The sequence below is a fragment of the Doryrhamphus excisus genome, linkage group LG13, assembly GCF_037039965.1.
Source record: "Doryrhamphus excisus strain RoL-2023G ecotype Guam linkage group LG13, RoL_Dexc_Guam_v1.1, whole genome shotgun sequence".
Lineage (NCBI taxonomy): Eukaryota > Metazoa > Chordata > Actinopteri > Syngnathiformes > Syngnathidae > Doryrhamphus > Doryrhamphus excisus.
Genome location: NC_136369.1, coordinates 20569083 through 20588962, shown reverse-complemented (window position 1 = coordinate 20588962; position 19880 = coordinate 20569083). Strand labels below are relative to the sequence as shown.

The 19880-nt window shown below is 46.7% G+C and overlaps 1 protein-coding gene across 1 annotated transcript in view; it reads left to right on the top strand.

The window, feature by feature from the left end:
• The window catches only part of LOC131139161 (insulin-like growth factor 1 receptor), a 51308-nt gene that overhangs the window by 24095 nt on the left and 7333 nt on the right, over positions 1 to 19880 (top strand). The window contains exons 3-16 of the mRNA XM_058088476.2: positions 9287 to 9590; positions 11137 to 11273; positions 11655 to 11799; positions 13387 to 13595; positions 14006 to 14132; positions 14215 to 14450; positions 15551 to 15718; positions 15783 to 15990; positions 16959 to 17269; positions 17356 to 17489; positions 18272 to 18431; positions 18527 to 18626; positions 18736 to 18806; positions 19351 to 19580. Coding sequence (XP_057944459.2) covers positions 9287 to 9590; positions 11137 to 11273; positions 11655 to 11799; positions 13387 to 13595; positions 14006 to 14132; positions 14215 to 14450; positions 15551 to 15718; positions 15783 to 15990; positions 16959 to 17269; positions 17356 to 17489; positions 18272 to 18431; positions 18527 to 18626; positions 18736 to 18806; positions 19351 to 19580 — 2540 coding nt within the window. The remainder of the gene's footprint in view (positions 1 to 9286; positions 9591 to 11136; positions 11274 to 11654; positions 11800 to 13386; positions 13596 to 14005; positions 14133 to 14214; positions 14451 to 15550; positions 15719 to 15782; positions 15991 to 16958; positions 17270 to 17355; positions 17490 to 18271; positions 18432 to 18526; positions 18627 to 18735; positions 18807 to 19350; positions 19581 to 19880) is intronic.

Here is a 19880-nt window from a genome sequence, read left to right as displayed (position 1 = left end):
TCACAACAGGCACAATAAACCCCAACACGGGCTACTGTTGCGGCCGTCCCCATGCCAAGCTAATTCTCAAAATCCGAACCCTTGATGTCACTTCCTGTTCGTTCCCACTCAGCTCCCGTAACAATGGAACACATCTATAGCAGGTACAAGTCTTATTTATGTCTGCAATGCCTTACTTTTTATGTCTACTATATTGGATAATAACAGAGTTAATGTGACTTTATGGGTGTTATTTCATGTTTATTTAATGTTAAAAACCATACTTACAAGATCATAAACAGGTCTTTCATGCCCTATGACAATATTTGATTTACAAATAAGGACTCCTACTTTGGCTCTGGGCCGCAGTCAACCAATTATTGGGCCAAAAGGAGGAATTACTATATCATGAATATCCACACATACACTGGAGCCTGACGCTCCCGCAGGCTTCCACAGGACATCTGTCTGTGCACATCGCTTCGATAGTGCAATAATGGAGAGAGTGAGCCCTCATCTCATTCAACTTCTTTGTGGAGGCGGGACTGCTAGCAATTGGATACAGAGAGTTAGCAGTTAGCATCATGAGACCGCATTTGCTTCCGCACAGAAGCGACGGTTTGGCACTATTTGGGTTTCAAACACAGCGAACAAGGTGCGCGCATGAACGCCGACCACCGACGCGGACAGTTTTCTCATCTGGAAAAAAAGTACCGCATACCGGTGCACGGACAAAACCCGTGTTTCTGTTACGTACATGAATGTACTGTCGACTGAGCATGTCTCCATGTTGACTTTGTGGATTATTTAAGTTCGTCTATCGGCCTCTCTTGCCAGGTTTTGGAGACCTGCAATTAGATTTCACACAGGTTTAGCCAGCTAAACATGACAAGGCCTCGGATTTCAATGAATTTTATATTGTAAAATTAGGAGCCTTAAAAACCCTCACAGATCCTATTATGTGAGCCTTCGGTGGATGCACACTTAGCCTCTGCGTCTTTATTGGACCTTCATACCTCCACATTGGAACCACACATATATTTAAAGAAGTCATCACTTTATCCTCGTGGGACCACCATGCAGCCACTGAAGGCATTTCATCCACCGTCTCCGTCTGGAAAAATCCCAGTCCAGCCGACGCGTACGAATCCCCTCGCCGAGAGAGCTTGTCCATCACGTGGAAGTGTAATCTCAAGTCTCTGAGAGCGCTTCACATCTGTTTCCCTTTGACTGTAATTATCCAGAGGAAGCCTCAGACAACAGATCTCCTGTGGGAGGCCTCTCCACGCTGTGGGCGACCTAAGGGAGGCGGGTGTGCTGGGGGAGGTTTTTTCCCCCCCTCCTTGATAGTCTCGTCAACAACAGTGCAAATGCGAATCGACGCATTCTTCCTTTGTCTCATAGCCTACTCGTACTCGTACTCCTACTCGTACTTACTCTCCAAACGTTGGCAAAGTGGTGACTTATCTAAACGAGTCGTACTTGGACACGCTGTTTCATTCCAAGGTGATACCACCACCTACACGACCATCGTTGGCAGGCAAAGGCGCCAGTCCGTTGTACGCTGAATCTTTCTCAGAGTTCTCAGACTAGAGCCGTGACGATTGAACATTATATTTTACATATTTATTTAAAAAAGAGGGCTGCACGGTGGACGAGTGGTTAGCATGTAGGCCACACAGTCAGGAGATCGGGAAGACCGGTGGACACGTGGCATCAGTGTGTGGAGTTTGCATGTTCTCCCCATGCGTTTCATTGGCCACTCCAAATTGTCCATAGGTATGAATGTGAGTGTGAATGGTTGTTTGTCTATATGTGCCCTGGGATTGGCTGGCCACCAGTCCAGGGTGGACCCCGCCTCTCGCCCAAACACAGCTGGGATAGGCTATTTTTCTATAAGTTTGTTTACATTTCTTTTGTCTAAATTCAGTTTATGGAAAAAAGTATTGAGATATACATATCGTATATGGATACTCTACCCAACGTCAGTATATCTGGATATTTGGTCCACATCACCCAGCCCTGTTTCCCAAACAGTTCCGCAAGCCGGATGAAATAGCAGGACGGTGCGGATTTCCTGTCGGTGACTGATTTAAACGATAGAATCCCAAATAAATAATTGGAGACGCTGGTGCAGAAAAGGAGCATTTTAGGCCCCAAATGAGGAAGACGTTCAAGCCTATGATGACCGCCTACAGTGTGTACCAACTCCCAGTGGAGGCTGAAGAAAAAAGCGTCCCTGAACCCGACACCCGAAACCAACCTTGACTTGGCTTTAAGCCACAGGCGGGGTTCAACTCTTCCCTAATTGAGAGCGGAGCTCGGCCATCTGATGCTTGTCAAGACAATTTGGGGAAAGCTTTGCTCTCTGTGAGATCACCGTAGTTTAAAATAAACCCCCAGTTGTCCCAGCGAGTTATCTGATTGGTTCCATTAGTAACAGTTTACATGAATATGTTCCATTGTCTTCAATGCGAAGCGCTGTGTAAATATTTGATGGAGGACTCCACAGCGTCTGTAAATTCGGCGGCGATGCTTTGTTTGAATCAGGCCGTCGACGCTTGATGGATTCTGGCAGGCCAAACACAAACACGCATTCCACTCGACAGCGTGCTCGGGTCTTTGTTGTCGTCTTTGTTGCTCAGAGCACTTTGCTGCCGCTGTCTCATGGATGTGACCGGCTCACCCGGACGGCCAGATGTGTTGCCGCCAACGTGATGTCGACTCGGCTCGCCGACGAGAAGCGCCGGGTCGCGCGGGGCCGCAAAATGCACTTTTAAATGGACATCCGGGCGCTAATGATGCCAGTCGGGGGCCGCAGTTAGACGACCCACTGCTGGCGGTCCAATTCACCGAGCGGCCTCGACACTGACAAACTGTCTGCCCCAAACAGAGCCCGCTTTGTGCGCGACTGGAAACAGTAATATTGGGCATATTGTGTTTTCTGTCCATCACCAACTTGTTGCTGTGTTTATGGAGACCGTGCCGGTGCTGTTTATTTTCCCAAATTTGCCTGATTACTGGAACTTGCCAGGAAGAAAGGGGAATGTGTGGAGATGTCCCAAACTGACCTCAAGGATTTTGTGTTTGGAGCCGTTTTATTCGCTCTACTCCGTTTGGTCCCTCGCTACGGCTGGGATAGAACGCCACTGTGTGAGAAAAGTCAAATTGCCGGTATTTAGAGTACCAGGGAATGACCACATGTAAGGTCAACAAAGAGCTTGGCAATTACCAGCCCATATAATTTGTCATAAAAGCCCAGCCGCGAAAGCAGGGATTAGCATACCGTATGTATGCTACATTCATCATCCAAAACTCGGAGAGCCAGTGCGTCGGAAAACAGTGTTCCTGTGGCTTTTTGACAACGTTTGGAAAAGCCTTTATTGAAGTCGTGATAGGACAAGCTCATTCATGCAGGTATCCCATCACGCATCATGAACTTCGAAGTACGGCTGCTAAAAAGTCATGCATTAACCTCGGTAGCCAATTCACTTAATTATGCTGAAATGTTTAGCGGCGTAAATGCATGTGCATCGCGGCAAGCAACACCTCTCTTTGGACGGACGGCAGGCGGCGGGACTGTGTAGCGTCCTCACAGATTGCAGTTGTACTTTTAACCTACATGAAGCATTTTCAAGCATAACGATGGCTAAATGAATTACAATATAAATTTACAGCGCTCGGAAGACACGTTGTAAGAGTACTCTACACTGGTCACCAGGCATCCGTAATGTCACTGTACTGTTTGGTGAAACATGCAAGCACCAGACTTGATCGATCGCCAGAACAACACACTTTTATTGCAGGTTTGAATGATCAGGCACAGTATTTCCTAATTTTCCTAACATGGGCTTCTGTTGCGGTCACAGCCCATGCCAAGCTAAAACCCCTCGACTACACTGTATTGTCCGTTCCCCACTCAGACCCCCCCCCCCAAATTCATCACTGGAACACATACATAGCAACGTGCACGGGTCTTATTTATGTCATAAATGGCTTATTCACTCTTATGTCTGCTATATTGGGTGACTATAGGGGTGTTATGACATGTGTTGAGGACTCTAATAATGTAAAAAACCTGATTTAGAAAGTTGTAAGAAAGGTTTTCTACGCTCCAGATAGAGAAATAGTTCATCTGTGAATGAAAATGCATCTAACGTTAGCACTGTAGCTCACATAGCAATGCTATCCATCATGTTGGACAAACTCCGAGTTAGAGTGTAAAAAGTGGCACTTTTTGGAGCCAAGCACAGCTCATTAGCATGAAAGCTACACACACACAAAACGACGTGCTCCCAGCAGGGCTTACTAAAAGCACTTTAAAAATTAAGGGTAGGTTTTGGACAAAACACTTCCAATTAGGGATGCATGCGCCGGTGCCGACCGACGTTAACGGCAGGAAGCGGAAGTCTGTTTTCCAAGTAACGTCTGGTAAACGATGCAACGGGGTCTGACGCTCTTTTGAAACGTTCTTGCCCACCTTAACACGTCAACGGCAGTGCTCAATTCCAACACGTTGTACTTAACGCACTCCACAACATTCCATATCCACCCATGATGGCCGAGGTGCATTCACAAACACTGGAAATCTGAACACTGATCACCAACATTACATCACAGCATGCTTCTGCTCCGTGTATGCACTTTAAAGTACTTTTGTTTGTTGTGGTTTTATTTTATATTGGTGGTATATTGGAAGCGTGATGTTTTTTTTTCCGTCATCGTGAAATGTTTGCAGAGCATTTGGTGAAATGTCCCACGTGATTGAAGGAGCGCTTGACTTTCCATCACCAACTCCTGGCATTGGGTTGTTTTCGTAGCTCCGTGTGCACAGTGGCCATTTTGTCAGCGCTGTCCTCCGTACTTGAACTCTTTTAGGTTCGTCAAGCTCTCTTGAACGCTTTCTGAACCGAGGGGGCGGGGCAGAGGAGCGCGTGACTTCAGGGAAATACACCACGCTCATTAGTTATTTCGATGTTTCAGACACAGGAAATGATGCTTTGGCTGATTCAGCACCGGCGTCATGACACAGTCGATCCAGCAGAGCGTGCTGCAACTTGATTGTTTACGACGGAGAAACCTTGATACTGGATAGATACGAGATGCTGTCGAGACAAGCTGAGGTGTTGTGATTTATTTCTAAAATACATAAACGCTTCACTCCAGGATGTTGGCAGACCCTGCAGCAGCCAAGTATTTCATTGTAAACCAACATGTAATTAATACTTAGCGGCTGTTAATGGAAGCTGAGGATATCAAAAACAGTACCCCTGTTGCAATTTTTAGCCGTAATAGTCTGGAGGTCGAAGGAGGGGGGCTGCTAATTGCAAAGCCAAGTCATACAGGAAGTTTAAGGATCCCCCAGGGCCTGTTGCTGCCAATGTTTGTCACCTGGGCAACGCAGTAAAGGGAACCACAACATTCCCGGTATTGACCACAGCCATTCCCATGTAACGGTCTCATCAGGGTGGGTTTGTTCAGGTTGGAATTCGAGCAAGGCTAATTTAAAACAGTATTTCCTGGTGTCTTTTTCCCCCCCTAACATGAATAAAAGCATCGGTTGCATAACGAAGGGCTTGCTGAGCCTTAATGGTTCCTAAAAATAACTTGGTGTTGTGGCTTGAACCTGCACGTCCCTAAGACTGGCGTCCTTTGAACTTCTGGTTTGGACCGACCCGGGTCGTCATCGGCCAAGACATCTGCGTCTTTGTTGTGGTCGCCTTGTCCCTCGCTGCTGACCGAGCGCACGGCCGCCACGGCCAAACCTTAGCGAACCGAAAGCGAGGATTAACAATTAGGTGCACTTTTTTTTGAGACCAGGACACGGACCACCATCAACGAGGGCCATGAATGATGTTGTGTTTATGTTTGTAACTTGCCGAAGGGGCAGGGGACAATAGAATGATTTGGATGCAACGGAGCGGAAACATTCCCACTGTTTTGGCCGGGGACTGGTGTGAATTTCCCAGAATACTTTCCTGCCGGGCTGGTATTTGTCAGTCCCTGGAAGCCGTCTAGCGGCTTTTTGACCCACAACATCCATGGAGTACGACATGCAGATACGCTCTTTTCATACACGGGCAAAAGAATCAATGGATTTTTATTTTTAAGCTTGAAGAACTTTCTTAGTGAACTTCTGTTGCAATGCCATGATTGGCTTGATGGAAATGCAGCAGTCTGACAGAACTGATGTAGTTTAAACTACAGACCGAATCAATAGCGCCTCTGCTGGTTGCAGCCAAGTAGTGCACTCCATTTGACCTCAGTTGCTGAAGAAGTAATTAGCAGCTAATTGTCCTTGGTAGTCCCACACTTTGTTGTGGAATTAAGTTATTTTTCGAAAGCCTTCCCTCTCGGTATCGGACATTTTTGATGATTTGAACTGATTTTTCAAGGTACTCGTATCCCTGGGCTATAAATAGAACTTATTCTTTTTGTGAAAAGAATATTTGCAATTTGACACAAATTTAGCCGTATATATTTAGCCTAAATGTCTAAACAATGATGTCAAACAATGATGCCACAACATAAACAACACAAAAAATGGTTGTTTTACATGAAAATAATTTATTTTTAGAAATTTAACACCATTAACTTTTTAATGAACTGTGCGTGTGCATGCGTTAAAATATCAGTTTCATCCTTCAGTTGATCATAAATGGTGGGTTTACGCAAGTGTAACACGTGTGCGACCAACTAACAGTTTAAAGTGCATGCAGAGGTAGATAAAACTGACTTCTCAGGGCCGTCTTGCAGAGACAATAAAAAAAAAAAGGCATCAGGTTTCCTACAGCCACGATTGTTCAAGCCCATTTCTTTTGATCCGGCGCTAATTCGAGGCCCCCTCGGTTATTTAATGTTGTAGATATATTCACGGCATTCATAGCTACCCTCTTATATATAGCAAACGGTTCCATACCAGTTTTACATCAAGTCCAAACCAGGTCTTGCACCCCTCGAGCATCTCGCACGACTAGTCTACTCTACTTGGCGGCAGTCGTGCACATCGTCTCTGGTTTAAGAGACGTTTTTACCTTGGTCTTACACATCTCCACATGCTTCCTCCACGCTGGCACCCGCGGGTGGCCCAGCCCCCCCCGCTGGCGGTCCTATTAACAGGAAGGAAGCCGTGTCCAATTGCTTGGCACCCCCTACTTCCTTATCACCGTCTTCTTCTGTCCCACGGCGCAGCGGCTCTGCAACAAGTTAGCACAAAAGATGCTATTCATTATGTTGCAGACATCCATCTGAATCATTACGTATTGCACAAGTACCCATCACACCAGGGCGCCGCCCTTTCCCGACAAAGGAGCCTGGTGGATTTCACCTAACTTCCAAACACCACCTCCTTGTTCTCCACCCCAGATGTTTTTCTAGCACCTTTCCGGCACATTTGCTTACAGTAGGGGTCAAGCGGGTTGTCAAAGATGGTGTGAGGGTGGTTGTGGGTGGGGGCGGGGGCGGTGGGGAGTCGCAGTGCAGAGGAGGAACATTGTGTGCCCTGAGAGACGCACCATAACAGACCCACTCAATCGCTGGTGGGACCACACAGTGCGGAAGCTTCCGATTGGTGGTGGGGGAGGTCACCTCACGGTCACTGCATCATCATGATGATGATGATGATGATGATGATGATGATGATGATGACGTACTGTCGTCATACGGGAAAGACAGCAGGTCCATCTCCTGCTTTGTGGATGAAGAAAGGGATGTTGCTTGAGTTTTTTTGGCCTCTAAAATAATTCAAAACATGCCATCATTAAGTAATTGGTTCCAGACCTGACTGGCAGCTCGCTAGTGAGCTAGCGAGCTAACCAGTTAGCCTGCAATTTATTTCTTCTAAACTTAAGAAGCCATTAAGGTACCACTTCCACACAGAATAGGAGAACCTTTTTTCACAATATCATGTCGGTCGTGCCTTGGCCGACTTCATGACCTTATGTTGTGTCGATATTTAGTGTCATTACTGCCACCTAGTGGCACATGGCAAGAACACTACCCATCACTGACTGTACTGTATTTCCACAATTTATTGCTTCAGTACCAGGCAGTGTCACTCGGTGGTATGCCATAATCTTGGCTCCACCTGTGGTATCTGTAAAGCTGACGCTGCAGAGGTTAAAGGGGAAGGGTCTCTAGCATCATACATTGTTGAGTAATTCATATATTAAGGTATAGTTCAAATGAATAAGACATTTATTACAGAGCTGCCTTCTAAACGAACATGCATCAGAACCAGGATGGTTTCTTGTTAGTGAAAGTGAAAGAAAGGGTGATGGTCTTTTATGATTGAAAGGGGCTTCTGCACGTTCTAAAAATATCATTATCAAGACAACCTGAATAAAAACCAGCAAAATTGTCAAATGACAAAAAGAAAAATTCCCAATTCCTACTTTTGTATTTGTTTTAAATGAATGTCGTTTTGAGTGACGGGTGGTCTAGCACATTTGTTATGCACTGTAAATCATTTGAATTCAACTAATGACCAAATAATAATAACTCCTTTGACGTGCACATGCGTCATTGCCAATTATGCAAATTTAACAATGACGTAATCTGCCCCCGCCCCCGCTCTGGCAAACCCTGAGTGTGTGTTTAAGTTGAGATCTTTTTCGGCCACTTTTCTACAACAGTAGCCAAAACTATTTTTTTTTAGATGTAAAAATGATGGATCGGAATTCCGGGGATCTAAAGACCAACCTCACTGCTTACTTAATTAAAAGAAGCTTAGTCCAAGTCCCTGAAATGAGCAGGCTGGGCCCCCAAAAGCTGAGCTGAGCCGAAATATTCTGGGGAAAAAAGAAAACCAGCTGTGCACGCGGCGTGTGTTGTATCAATCAGCATCATCATCATCATCATCATCTCTCATGACTTTAAACCCGCTGGTGGCTGACATCATCTGCATTATGCATTTTTTGTCCATTATTTTGGGTTTTGCTCTCAAAGGGGACACTCGGATGTGATTTGCCATGCGGCATACAATACTGGACTGTACTGTCGCTTCTTCCTGGGAGGGCCGCACCGTGCCCCCCTCCGCTGCAACAGATTGAGCTATTTGTGCTCTCAGCGGGGATGCTTGTAGTTCTATGGATCCGTGCCGATCACAGGAAGTGCAGGAAGTGAAGCGCTCGCTCGACAACGCAGACTCCCACCTTTGTTTTCCTCGTTGGTTAGGATTGTGCCGAAAAGGACTTTTCATTTGGCTTTGTGAAGGAAGTTCCGAACACAGGCGCCATTCCTTCTGACGATATTATATGTGCGCAAGCGTGGAACGATACTCACCCTCTCCCTTTCTTCTCACCGCCAGAGTGCCCGGAGAGGTGCGGGAGGCGAGCGTGCACGGCGAACGGCGAGTGCTGCCACCCTCAGTGCCTGGGCAGCTGCACCGCCCCCGGCAGCGACACGGCCTGCGCCGCGTGCGTGCACTACCACCACCAGGGGCGCTGCGTCGCCGACTGCCCCCCCGGCACCTACAAGTTCGAGGGCTGGCGATGCATCAGCGCCGAGCTCTGCTCCAAAGTCCACCTGCCCGACTACGACAGCTTCATCATCCACGAGGGCGAGTGCATGTCCGAGTGTCCCTCCGGGTACACGCGCACCTCGCCCGACAGGTGAGCCTGAAACGCCTTTGTCGAGGGTGGACCCTCTAAAGTAGAACACGGTTCATTCACAGTTCAACGCCATCTTAAAACCTACAGTCGATGTTTAAGTCACACTTTTACATTTGTAACTGTCATAAACACAAGCTGACTAATGTATGTATGTAATACTACATCTAACAAATACTACATCTAACTACATCATGAGAAACCAAAACCTGAATATTCAATTCAAGTTTTCAACGTGGAAGTCCATTAATCCCTCGTTTATCACGCTTACTTGGGTCCATACCCAAGCATGATAAGTGAATTTCCACACAATATTAAAATATTAAGTATTATTATTGAGAAATGTAATGTTTTCGTAATTCGAGCACAGATGTCTTAAATATGTTTTCCTCTCTAGACATGTATTAGTCGACAAGACATACGTACATAAGAGAAAATAAGCAATTTAAGACATAAAAAAAAAGACTTGTGCTTGTGTGCGAGCTGTAAACCAGGAAGTGACGTAGTAGGTTCAGAGTCGAGTTACGGCCACAGTAGTAGCTGTTAGTAGTGTTGGGGATTAGCGTGCCTGCTTTAAGATCCTTCAAACCGGCAATAAAAACCTGTTGTTTTGACGGTCAAGTCTGGTGCTTGTGTGTCTCGGGCAATGTTACGGTAACTGACCAGCAAGTGACCAGTGTAGAATGCCACACGTCATCACGATGAATGAATGTGTCTTCTGAATGCCTCGTATTTGAATTTCTGTCGTATATTTTGTTTATTTTGCCATTTTAATATTTGAAAAATGTAGTATAATTTGCGGCACAAAGTGTGTTCAATTTGCTTAAATACACATTCAACCACAAGACGGCATCGATTTCTTTTCCAAATTCAACTTTTTCAAGCAGAAAAATGGCAAAATGAGTACAAGGTTTTAAGAGGCCACATTCAAATTGTGAATGCAGTATTGTACAGTGGTCACTAGGTGTCAGTAATGTCAATCATATAATATCAATAATCCTAATAATTACACAAGCTACTATTGCGGCCATAACCCATGCTAAGCTAAAACTCATCTCTGGACGCCCCATGTCACTTTCCGTCCTACACACACAAACATGAGCTTAATTTATGCCTTTGATGGCTTATCTTCTCTTATGATGTCTACTTTATTGGGTGATACGAATGAAAACGTGACTATAGGGGTGCTTCCGGAGGGCTCTAATAATGTTAAAAAACATATCGACAAGGTTTTCTGTGCTTTAAGTGTGAAAATATTCCATTTATAAAGAATCATGTTTCGCCGAAATTCACTTATCGCTGCGATGAATGAGGAATTACTGTACATCAGTTTTTTCATTTGCATATTCACTTTGCTAACTTCTGTGTTGTACGTGTATAGGATATTGCAATATTTGTCCTTTTCCACATGGACGCCCTCTTCTGTTTGCTGCCAAGTCGTGAAACCTTCCCTTGCCTCCTTTGCTTGAAATGATCAGGAAGTCGAGCAACAAATATGTGATAGCGGGGACGGTACGTTTAGTCTCTCCTCCCTGTGTCTCGTCTCCAGCATGTCCTGCACGGCCTGCGACGGTCTGTGCGATAAAGTGTGCGAGGAGAAGGTCATCGACTCCATGCACGCCGCTCAGTCCCTGAAAGGCTGCACGGTTATCAAAGGCAACCTGCATATCAACATCCGCAGAGGCCGTGAGTATGCGGCGGCGCCGCAATGCACGCCAGACACTTACTCAATGACACGCCCCGTAGTAAAAACCATGCAGCATGCTTTTTTGAGAAGGGGTGCAGCGCAGGGACGCCATGCACGCAGCACGGGCACACTGCACAGCCCAGTCAAAGAGGGAGCCTGGCTTTCAAATATAAACACGGGAGACCAAAACACTTTTACAATCCACAGTGATGTCACTCGGGGCTCGTCTAGACCAGAGCCGTGGAAAGTCTGAGAACTGTGTCATTTCCTGCACCTGTGCAACGGTCAAACGCCATGAATGTGCAAAAATAGAAAGTCGGCATGAAGGGTTAACGTGGAAAGGATGTGAAGCCGTGTCGTGTCTGCCGTATCGCCTTCAGATAACATGGTGGCGGAGCTGGAGAGTTTCACAGGCTTGATCCAGAGGGTGACGGGCTACGTGAGGATCAGACACTCGCACACCCTCAGCTCGCTCGCCTTCCTCCGCAGCCTCCGATACATCGACGGCGAAGAACTCTTGGAGGAGTAAGACCCCTTAATCCTCTGCTTTTTCGGATACACAACAGGGGGTCCCCTGGGATTTTCTTAACCGTTTTTACATTTCAAAATAAAGCTAATTGTGGTCATTGTGTGTGCATATAATTAGCTATGTATGTATATATTTACTGGTATATACAGTCATACTTTGAGATCATTTATTTGATGTAAAGTGCGTTATAAATTACATTTATTATTATTATTATTATTATACAATGTATTACCTAACATTGTTTTCAAGGTAATATGTGAGTTGTGGGCTCACAGCGAGGAGACCCGAGTTCAATCCCACCCTCGGCCATCTCTGTGTGGAGTTTGCATGTTCTCCCCGTGCATGCGTGGGTTTTCTCCGGGTACTCCGGTTTCCTCCCACATTCCAAAAACATGCTAGGTTAATTGACTAATTCCAAATTGTCCATAGGTATGAATGTGAGTGTGAATGGTTGTTTGTCTAGGCTCCAGCACCCCCCTGCGACCCTCTTGAGAATAAGCGGTAGAAAATGAATTAATTAATGATTTGGTTGAGCTGGTTTCATAATCATACATTTTGAGTGTTAAGTTGGTGTGTGATGAGTTTAGTGTTCTTTGTAAGAACACTAACACATTCCAAAAACATGCTAGGTTAATTAGCCACTCCAAATTGTCCATAGGTATGAATGTGAGTGTGAATGGTTGTTTGTCTATATGTGCCCTGTGATTGGCTGGCCACCAGTCCAGGGTGTACCCCGCCTCTCGCCCCCAACACAGCTGGGATAGGCTCCAGCACCCCCGCGACCCTCGTGAGGATAAGCGGTATAAAATGAATGAATGAATTGAAGGTGTGTCGTGACTGGCCCCCACTACGGGTTACATGTAGCGGCAACCCTGCACAAGTAGAGTGGAACCTCTAAAAGGAATGTGAGCGTATTACCTGATCATTACCTGGCATTACCTGATCCCTGCTCATTAAGTGATGACAACCACGACCAAAGAACTGGGCAGATGATCTCTATTTCCATTGTTGGGAAATGTACAACCTTCGTTTTGCTCATCGGCTCTAAAAATGGTTAAAAAGTGTAATGTTAATCGGATAAAGTAACCATAACGGCTGAAAGTAAATAAATAATTCATCCAACTATCTAACAGTGGAGGAAAACAAAGTCTTTCTCCTGGAGTTCACAGGAATCTCGGCGTCCCTGAGCTCCACATTGCAGTCATTCCTGGATGTCTGGGTGGTACCCAGCGTGCCATAAAAACACCACATCGCCCTTAGCGCTCCTCCTCGTCCTTCCTCCCGTCCTCACCCCCATCCTCACCCTTCTCTCAGGGTCGTGCAAGGATTGCATTCTTGTTGGACTGAGGTCCATTACCAATCAAGGCCCCCATTTAAGGGATCAAGATGATTCATGGAGTGATCTTTTTTCCTGCTATTCCTTTGTGACTGATCTAATGCGACCAAGATGGAAGCTCCTCGCATATGCTCTCTATTACTTGTAGCTCAATTAGCATGGTATCCCCGGATAGAAGTGGCCCTTGCGACCGTGACTCACTCCTCCCTCTCTCCCCTTCTCCCCGTTTGCCTCTCTTCCCTTGCAGCATGTACGCCTTCTACGCCTTGGACAACCAGCAGCTCCAGTATCTCTGGGACTGGAAGCAGCACAACCTCACCATCAGGACCGGGAAGCTGTTCTTCCAGGCCAACCCCAAGCTGTGCATGTCCGAGATCCAGAAGATGTGGGAGAAGACGGGAATCCGGGGGCAGTTTGACCCGAGAGATTACCGCAACAACGGCGACAGAGCCAGCTGTACGGTTTCAAACGATTGCTTCATTTGTAGCTTCTACGCGGCACGTCTATACGGCCATTTTAAAGTTCTAATATTCAACTTTTGACATTTTTTTTAACCAATATTGAAACCAGGTAAGTCTCTGGGGTCCCACAGCAGGATATCGGAGTGTGTTGTGCAAAATCGAATCTAAAATCTTTTGAGATTTAAACATGACGTGAGACCAGGAAGAGGGTTCACTCCATGCATTTGTTCCATAGAACAACAGCATGAACGGAGTGAGTTTTGGGGCTGTTTTCAATCAGGTTGACCCCTCAAATGATGTTTTCCATCTCCGTCTTTGAACAATTTGTGGATGTTGAGCGGCAGTAAATATTTGGGAGAGTAACTTTCATGTCCTTTGAAGTAATTGTAATCCTTCTCCCGGCAGGCGAAAACACCATCCTGCAGTTCAAGTCCAACCTCACCAGCAGCACCAGGATCAAGCTGACCTGGCAGCGGTACCGCCCTCGAGACTACAGGGACCTCATCAGTTTTATCGTCTACTACAAAGAGGCGTAGGTTCCCACTGGGCGCCCGGGCGTCGCTACCGCATGCGCGCCACGCCGTTATTGACGCGAACCCCGTGTTCCTCCCCAGGCCGTACCAGAACATCACAGAGTTTGAGGGCCAGGACGGCTGCGGCTCCAACAGCTGGAACTTGGTGGACGTGGAGCTGCACCAGGACAGGGATTCGGACCCCGGCGTGCTGCTGTCCGGCCTGAAGCCGTGGACGCAGTACGCCGTGTTCGTCAAGGCCATCACGCTCATGGTGGATGACAAGCAGATGCCCAGCGCCAAGAGCAAGGTGGCGTACATCCGCACCAGCCCTTCAGGTAAACATGCAGGCCCACGGAACTAAAGAGCCGAGGCGGGTTTCCACATTCCAGCCCTATTATTATTATTATTTTTGATTATTTTTGATTATTTTTGATTAAATCTCCATAACACCTCTGTTGTTTGCCAACTTGCTAACATCCTGTTAGCACTGTTTTTCAAGCGGGTCTGTGTCGTGGATGCATCTCTCTGGATCTAGGGACTGGTGACACCCCCCCCCCCCCAAGACACAATGATCTTGCTACCCCCCCCTCCATTTATACTTAAATAAGCAAACCAAAAAAAAAGGAACATTTGCAGTAATTTCACAAGAATAAAGTCAAAATATGAAGAGCAAGGGGTTTCAATCTAATATGAATAAAAGTTGTAGTTTTGTCATATTTTGAGAAACACAACAAAAAATTCTGTTATTTTTGGAAAATTAGGTTGGGGGGCTAAGAATGTATATTACGGGGATAAAAGCATAAAATTACAACAAGAATGTTGAATTATTTGTCAAAATGCATTTAAAAACAAGCAGAAATGAAAAAAAAATAACATTTTATGAGAATACAATCAAAATATTACACAAATAAAGTTGTATTATCATTTGTAATATTTTTAATATTTATAAAAAAAGACATAAAATCAGAAACAAAACAAAATATGCAGTTGTCAGTTACACGAGGAAAGGGATTTCAAGAGATCAAAATATTAAGATGAAAAAAATTGCAATCAAATGAGAAAAAAGGGAAAAGATTTTAATATTATGGCTATTATCGCCATGTGGGCCTTGCTGGAAAAAGTTTGGACACCCCCCCTGTCGCTGACAATGGAGTGTTATGAGCCAGGAAGCATCCATCAAGTGTTTGACTCCTCCAAAATAGGACCGTTATGTAGGACCGTTATGTAGGACCCTTATGTAGGACCCTTATGTAGGACCCTTATGTAGGACCGTTATGTAGAACCGTTATGTAGAACCGTTATGTAGGACCGTTAGGCCTCGGTGAAGGTCTATGCTCCTCTGGACTCCTTTAGTTGGAATAGACCAGCGTTAACAGGACTGTAAGCAAAGACCCGCTGGACTGGGAACCAACGTGGTCTAATGTGTGTCCCCCAGCGCCCTCCATGCCTCAGGACGTGCGAGCCTACTCCAACTCCTCCACCCAGCTGGTGGTCCGCTGGATGCCCCCCGTCTCCCACAACGGCAACCAGACCTACTACCTGGTCCGCTGGCAGCAGCAGGCGGAAGACCGAGAGCTTTACCAGCACAACTACTGCTCTAAAGGTATTGGATGGCAACACACACGCTAACGCTTGACACTTGAACAAACTCCCCTCACCCTCCGCAGAGCTGAAGATCCCAGTGAGGATCGCAGCGATCGGGGTGGGAGACCAGGAGGAAGACACAAAACCCACAAAGTCGGACACCGACGGCGCCGATAAAGGCCCCTGCTGCCCCTGCCCCATGTCAGTGCAAGACCTGGAGGCCAAGGATGCCGACGCCTCTTACCGAAAAGTCTTTGAGAACTTCCTGCACAACTCCATCTTCACGCCCAGGTGAGCTTTGTGTTATTTTAGTGGGCATTTCAACACACACAACACACACACACACACAACACACACAAAGGTACTACCAGCTGCTGTGAGGTTCCGCATATCCTAACTGGTTGGCCCGGAGTCCAGTCCCCTCTTTGATAAAACGGGTCTCCTTCTTGTGGGCAACTGGAGCCAACTGGAGTATCTACCCAGATTCGGGATCCATGTTCTTCTTTATTATTAACTCCTATAATCAGGTCCTATAAAGCTGGCTTTGCAGCTAGCGGCACAACACCGGGCATCCTTCTGGGGCGTGGGCGTGGCTGGAGGCGGGCCATGGGTGGAATACATTCAAACAAACGTTTTTTTGCGGGAAACACAAAATCCAAAGAAATACAGCCGAATAGGCGCAGATTCTGGAAGAACTAGAAAGCTTTCATGTGCAGCTGCTCAATAGGAGTTTAGAACTCGATACAAAGGGCCAAAAAATCAGCATAGTAGATCAATTTTAAGAGCGTCTGGCAACAGGAAGGTAGTTCAGTGGGAAAAACGTGTTTTACATTTGTTGTTCAAAGTTCACTTTCCACAAAATCGCTGGATCTCCTCAGTAATTCTATTTACAATATGCTCGCTAGTTGTACCCCCCCCCCCCAAGGCTGGAAGGGAGTCCAGAAAGCAATGAAAACAAGCAGATGACTCACACACACACACACACACACACACACACACACACACACTGAAAATCTTGAGTGAGCTTTCCAGCAGCCCTGACATCAACATGGATCCAAGCAAGCGAACAACAAAGCAAAAAGATGCCCGCCCCCCCCCCACTCAGCATCTGCCTGAAAATAACCAGCAACAGACCCGAGACGGTCACATGACACACTTCCTCCCTCTCTTTCCTCCAGATCTGGAATAACCAACAATAAACGCAACTTTATTTCCCCCAGCATCTTTCTGAATGCTTTGCACTCGTCTTTTTCTTTCAGGCCACCAGATCGTCGGCGGCGAGATCTGTTCAGCATCGCCAACGCCACCCACTCGCGGCGCCACCGACCACACGGCAACAGCAACAGTAGCACGACCCCTCCCCTGCAGGCCGCAGTCAACGGCAGCGTGGCCGACACGGAGCCGGTGGAGCGCGAGTTCGAGTTCATGGAGCAGGCGGTGACGGAGCGCGAGCTGCAGATCTTCGGCCTGCAGCCGTTCACCGTTTACCGCATCGACGTTCACGCCTGCAACAGCCAGGTGCAGCGTTGCAGCGCTGCCGAGTTTGTCTTTTCCAGGACCAAGCCCGCAGGTTATTGGAACTGAGAACCTCACGTTTACTTCTCCATGCAGCTACCGTGGTGCTGATGCTCTCTCGCTCTCTTCATGGTTCTTCAGAAAAGGCGGATGACATTCCCGGCCCGGTCACATGGGAGGGGCACGAGGACTTTGTGTTCCTGCGCTGGCCGGAACCGTCTCACCCCAACGGCCTCACCCTCATGTACGAGATCAAGTTCAAACTGGGTGCAGAGGTACGCATATTTCTCCATGACGTTCAACTCCAAAGCTAAAGTACACTGGAACCCAGAACAACTAGCAACGACTTGTAAACAACTAGCATGCGCTGCACTATTTCCTCCCTTTTTAAAGCCTCCCAGTGACAACAAAGATGTGATGACGACCATAGCACCAGATATTACTAGCTGTGACATAGGAACGCAGTACACACGTCTCTCTCCTGCTTCTCAGTAAAATGGAATAGAAAAATACAAAGCGGAAGAAGTATTCTAATATTGCATGTAGTATTCTATACATCGACCACAAGGTGTCAGTATTTGTTCAGTGGGACAAGCAACAGACATTGTCGCCAGGACAGGCACAATCACAACATAATAATTACACAACAAGCTCTAACTCTACCTCTGACATCACTTCCTGTCTCCCACGCGTCCGTCCGCCTGTCACTAAATTCCCCTTGGAAACATTTACTGGCAGGAGTTTTATTTACATCTTAAATGGTTTATTTACTCTTATTATGTCTACTGCTTAGTAATATCAGTGTAAAGCCATTTAGAGCCGCAATTACAATACATACGAGACGATAGCCACCACAGGAAGTACGCCATCCAGAAAAAAAACAAGGAATAATGCTAATAAGTCTTATGTTCTCTGATTGTATTCTACAATATTGGGTAATACTTATTATTACTAATAATTATTTCCTGTCTTGAGGGCTCTGCCGATGTTACAAAACACATTTCCAAGATGGTAACCCTAACAAGTGTATCAATGTGTGTGTCTTTGCGTGTGCCAGACTGAGAAGCACGAGTGCGTTTCGGGTCAAATGTACCAGGCCCAGCGGGGCGTCCGTCTGTCCAACCTGAGTCCAGGAAACTACTCGGTCAGGGTGCGAGCTACGTCGCTGGCTGGTAACGGATCGTGGACACAGCCAGTGAGCCTCTACGTGGCTGAACGTAAGACGCACACACACACACACACACACACAAAGATTGTTTGTTCACCAAGTATAAGCCGCGATGCCACTAATGATAATGTTTGCACACAACAGGATATGAAAATGTCCTCTACGCTGTCATATTCGCCCCCATCGCCATCATCCTGCTTATCTGCGTGGTGGTTGGAGCTCTCTTTGCGTTGAACAGGAAAAGGTGCGTTGTTGAATTTGGAACCGCTATTGCTGCATACATGAAATGAATCTTTTTCAGTACACTGGCGATGTGCTCGCTATCTATTAACCCTTTTTTGTGTGTTTGCTAGGAACAGCGATCGGCTTGGAAACGGTGTCCTGTACGCTTCCGTCAACCCCGAATACTTCAGTGCGGCTGAAAGTGAGCATATTGGACGTTTGTGTACCTTTTGTTCTTGTGCGACCCGGCCTGGTCCAGCCTGGTCCGGGTTTCCGCCTGGACTGGAGCCGGAGTCTGCAGATTGACAGTCGAGAACGCTAGCTGTCAACTCATTGTCCAGCGCGGCTCTTAAGGTGTCCGCGAATGAGCTTTACCAACGTGCTTCTGCACAGCCAAACTTTACTGTAACAAGTACCTGGTTGGGGACGGCGTGGGCAATAGTGGCCTGAGGCTCAGAGCTAACCTTTAGTTATATTCATACGCACAAAAGGAGTAACTTACTCCATCTTATTGATTGGAATTGAGAATATTAGCACCCTTTCCAAAGTTGCTGTTATTGTATGGAGGTAGCCGTAATTGACATGCTAATCTTTCCAGCCTTGGGAACCTCACTCCGTTCACTTGTCTTTTTTTGTTGATATATTTGATAAGCAAATGAGTTGGTCCTGAATGAAGTGATTCCCAAAATGGCAAAATGAGTTTATGGTGGCCACGTTTGGTTCATCGTTCTCGTCCTACTGCGCAGTGTACGTGCCGGACGAGTGGGAGGTGGCGAGGGAGAAGATCTCTCTGAGCCGCGAGCTCGGCCAAGGCTCCTTCGGCATGGTCTACGAGGGCCTGGCCAAGGGGGTCGTCAAAGACGAACCAGAGACCCGCGTGGCCATCAAGACGGTCAACGAGTCCGCCAGCATGAGGGAGCGCATCGAGTTCCTCAACGAGGCCTCCGTCATGAAGGAGTTCAACTGTCACCATGTGGTATGTTCACGCACACAAACAACGGAATGAAACTTGGATACACTTGAGAGTAGTCTGTGTGTGGCTTGTACAGCAGTTTGGATTTCCCAGCCAGTTAAAGTGAGTCAACGTACGGCCTTTATAATCGAAATAGTACACCTCACAGGGAAAGTGTCAACTTTAGCTTCCTTGGCCAGGCACTTGTGATCCTGGTGCTGTGTACGAAAACCACCATGTGGCCCAGTTTTTCAATAGAGGGCCTCACGCTCTGCTTTAGAAGGTCACAGTGCACAGTGGAATTCATCTTTCCCCTCGGTGAAC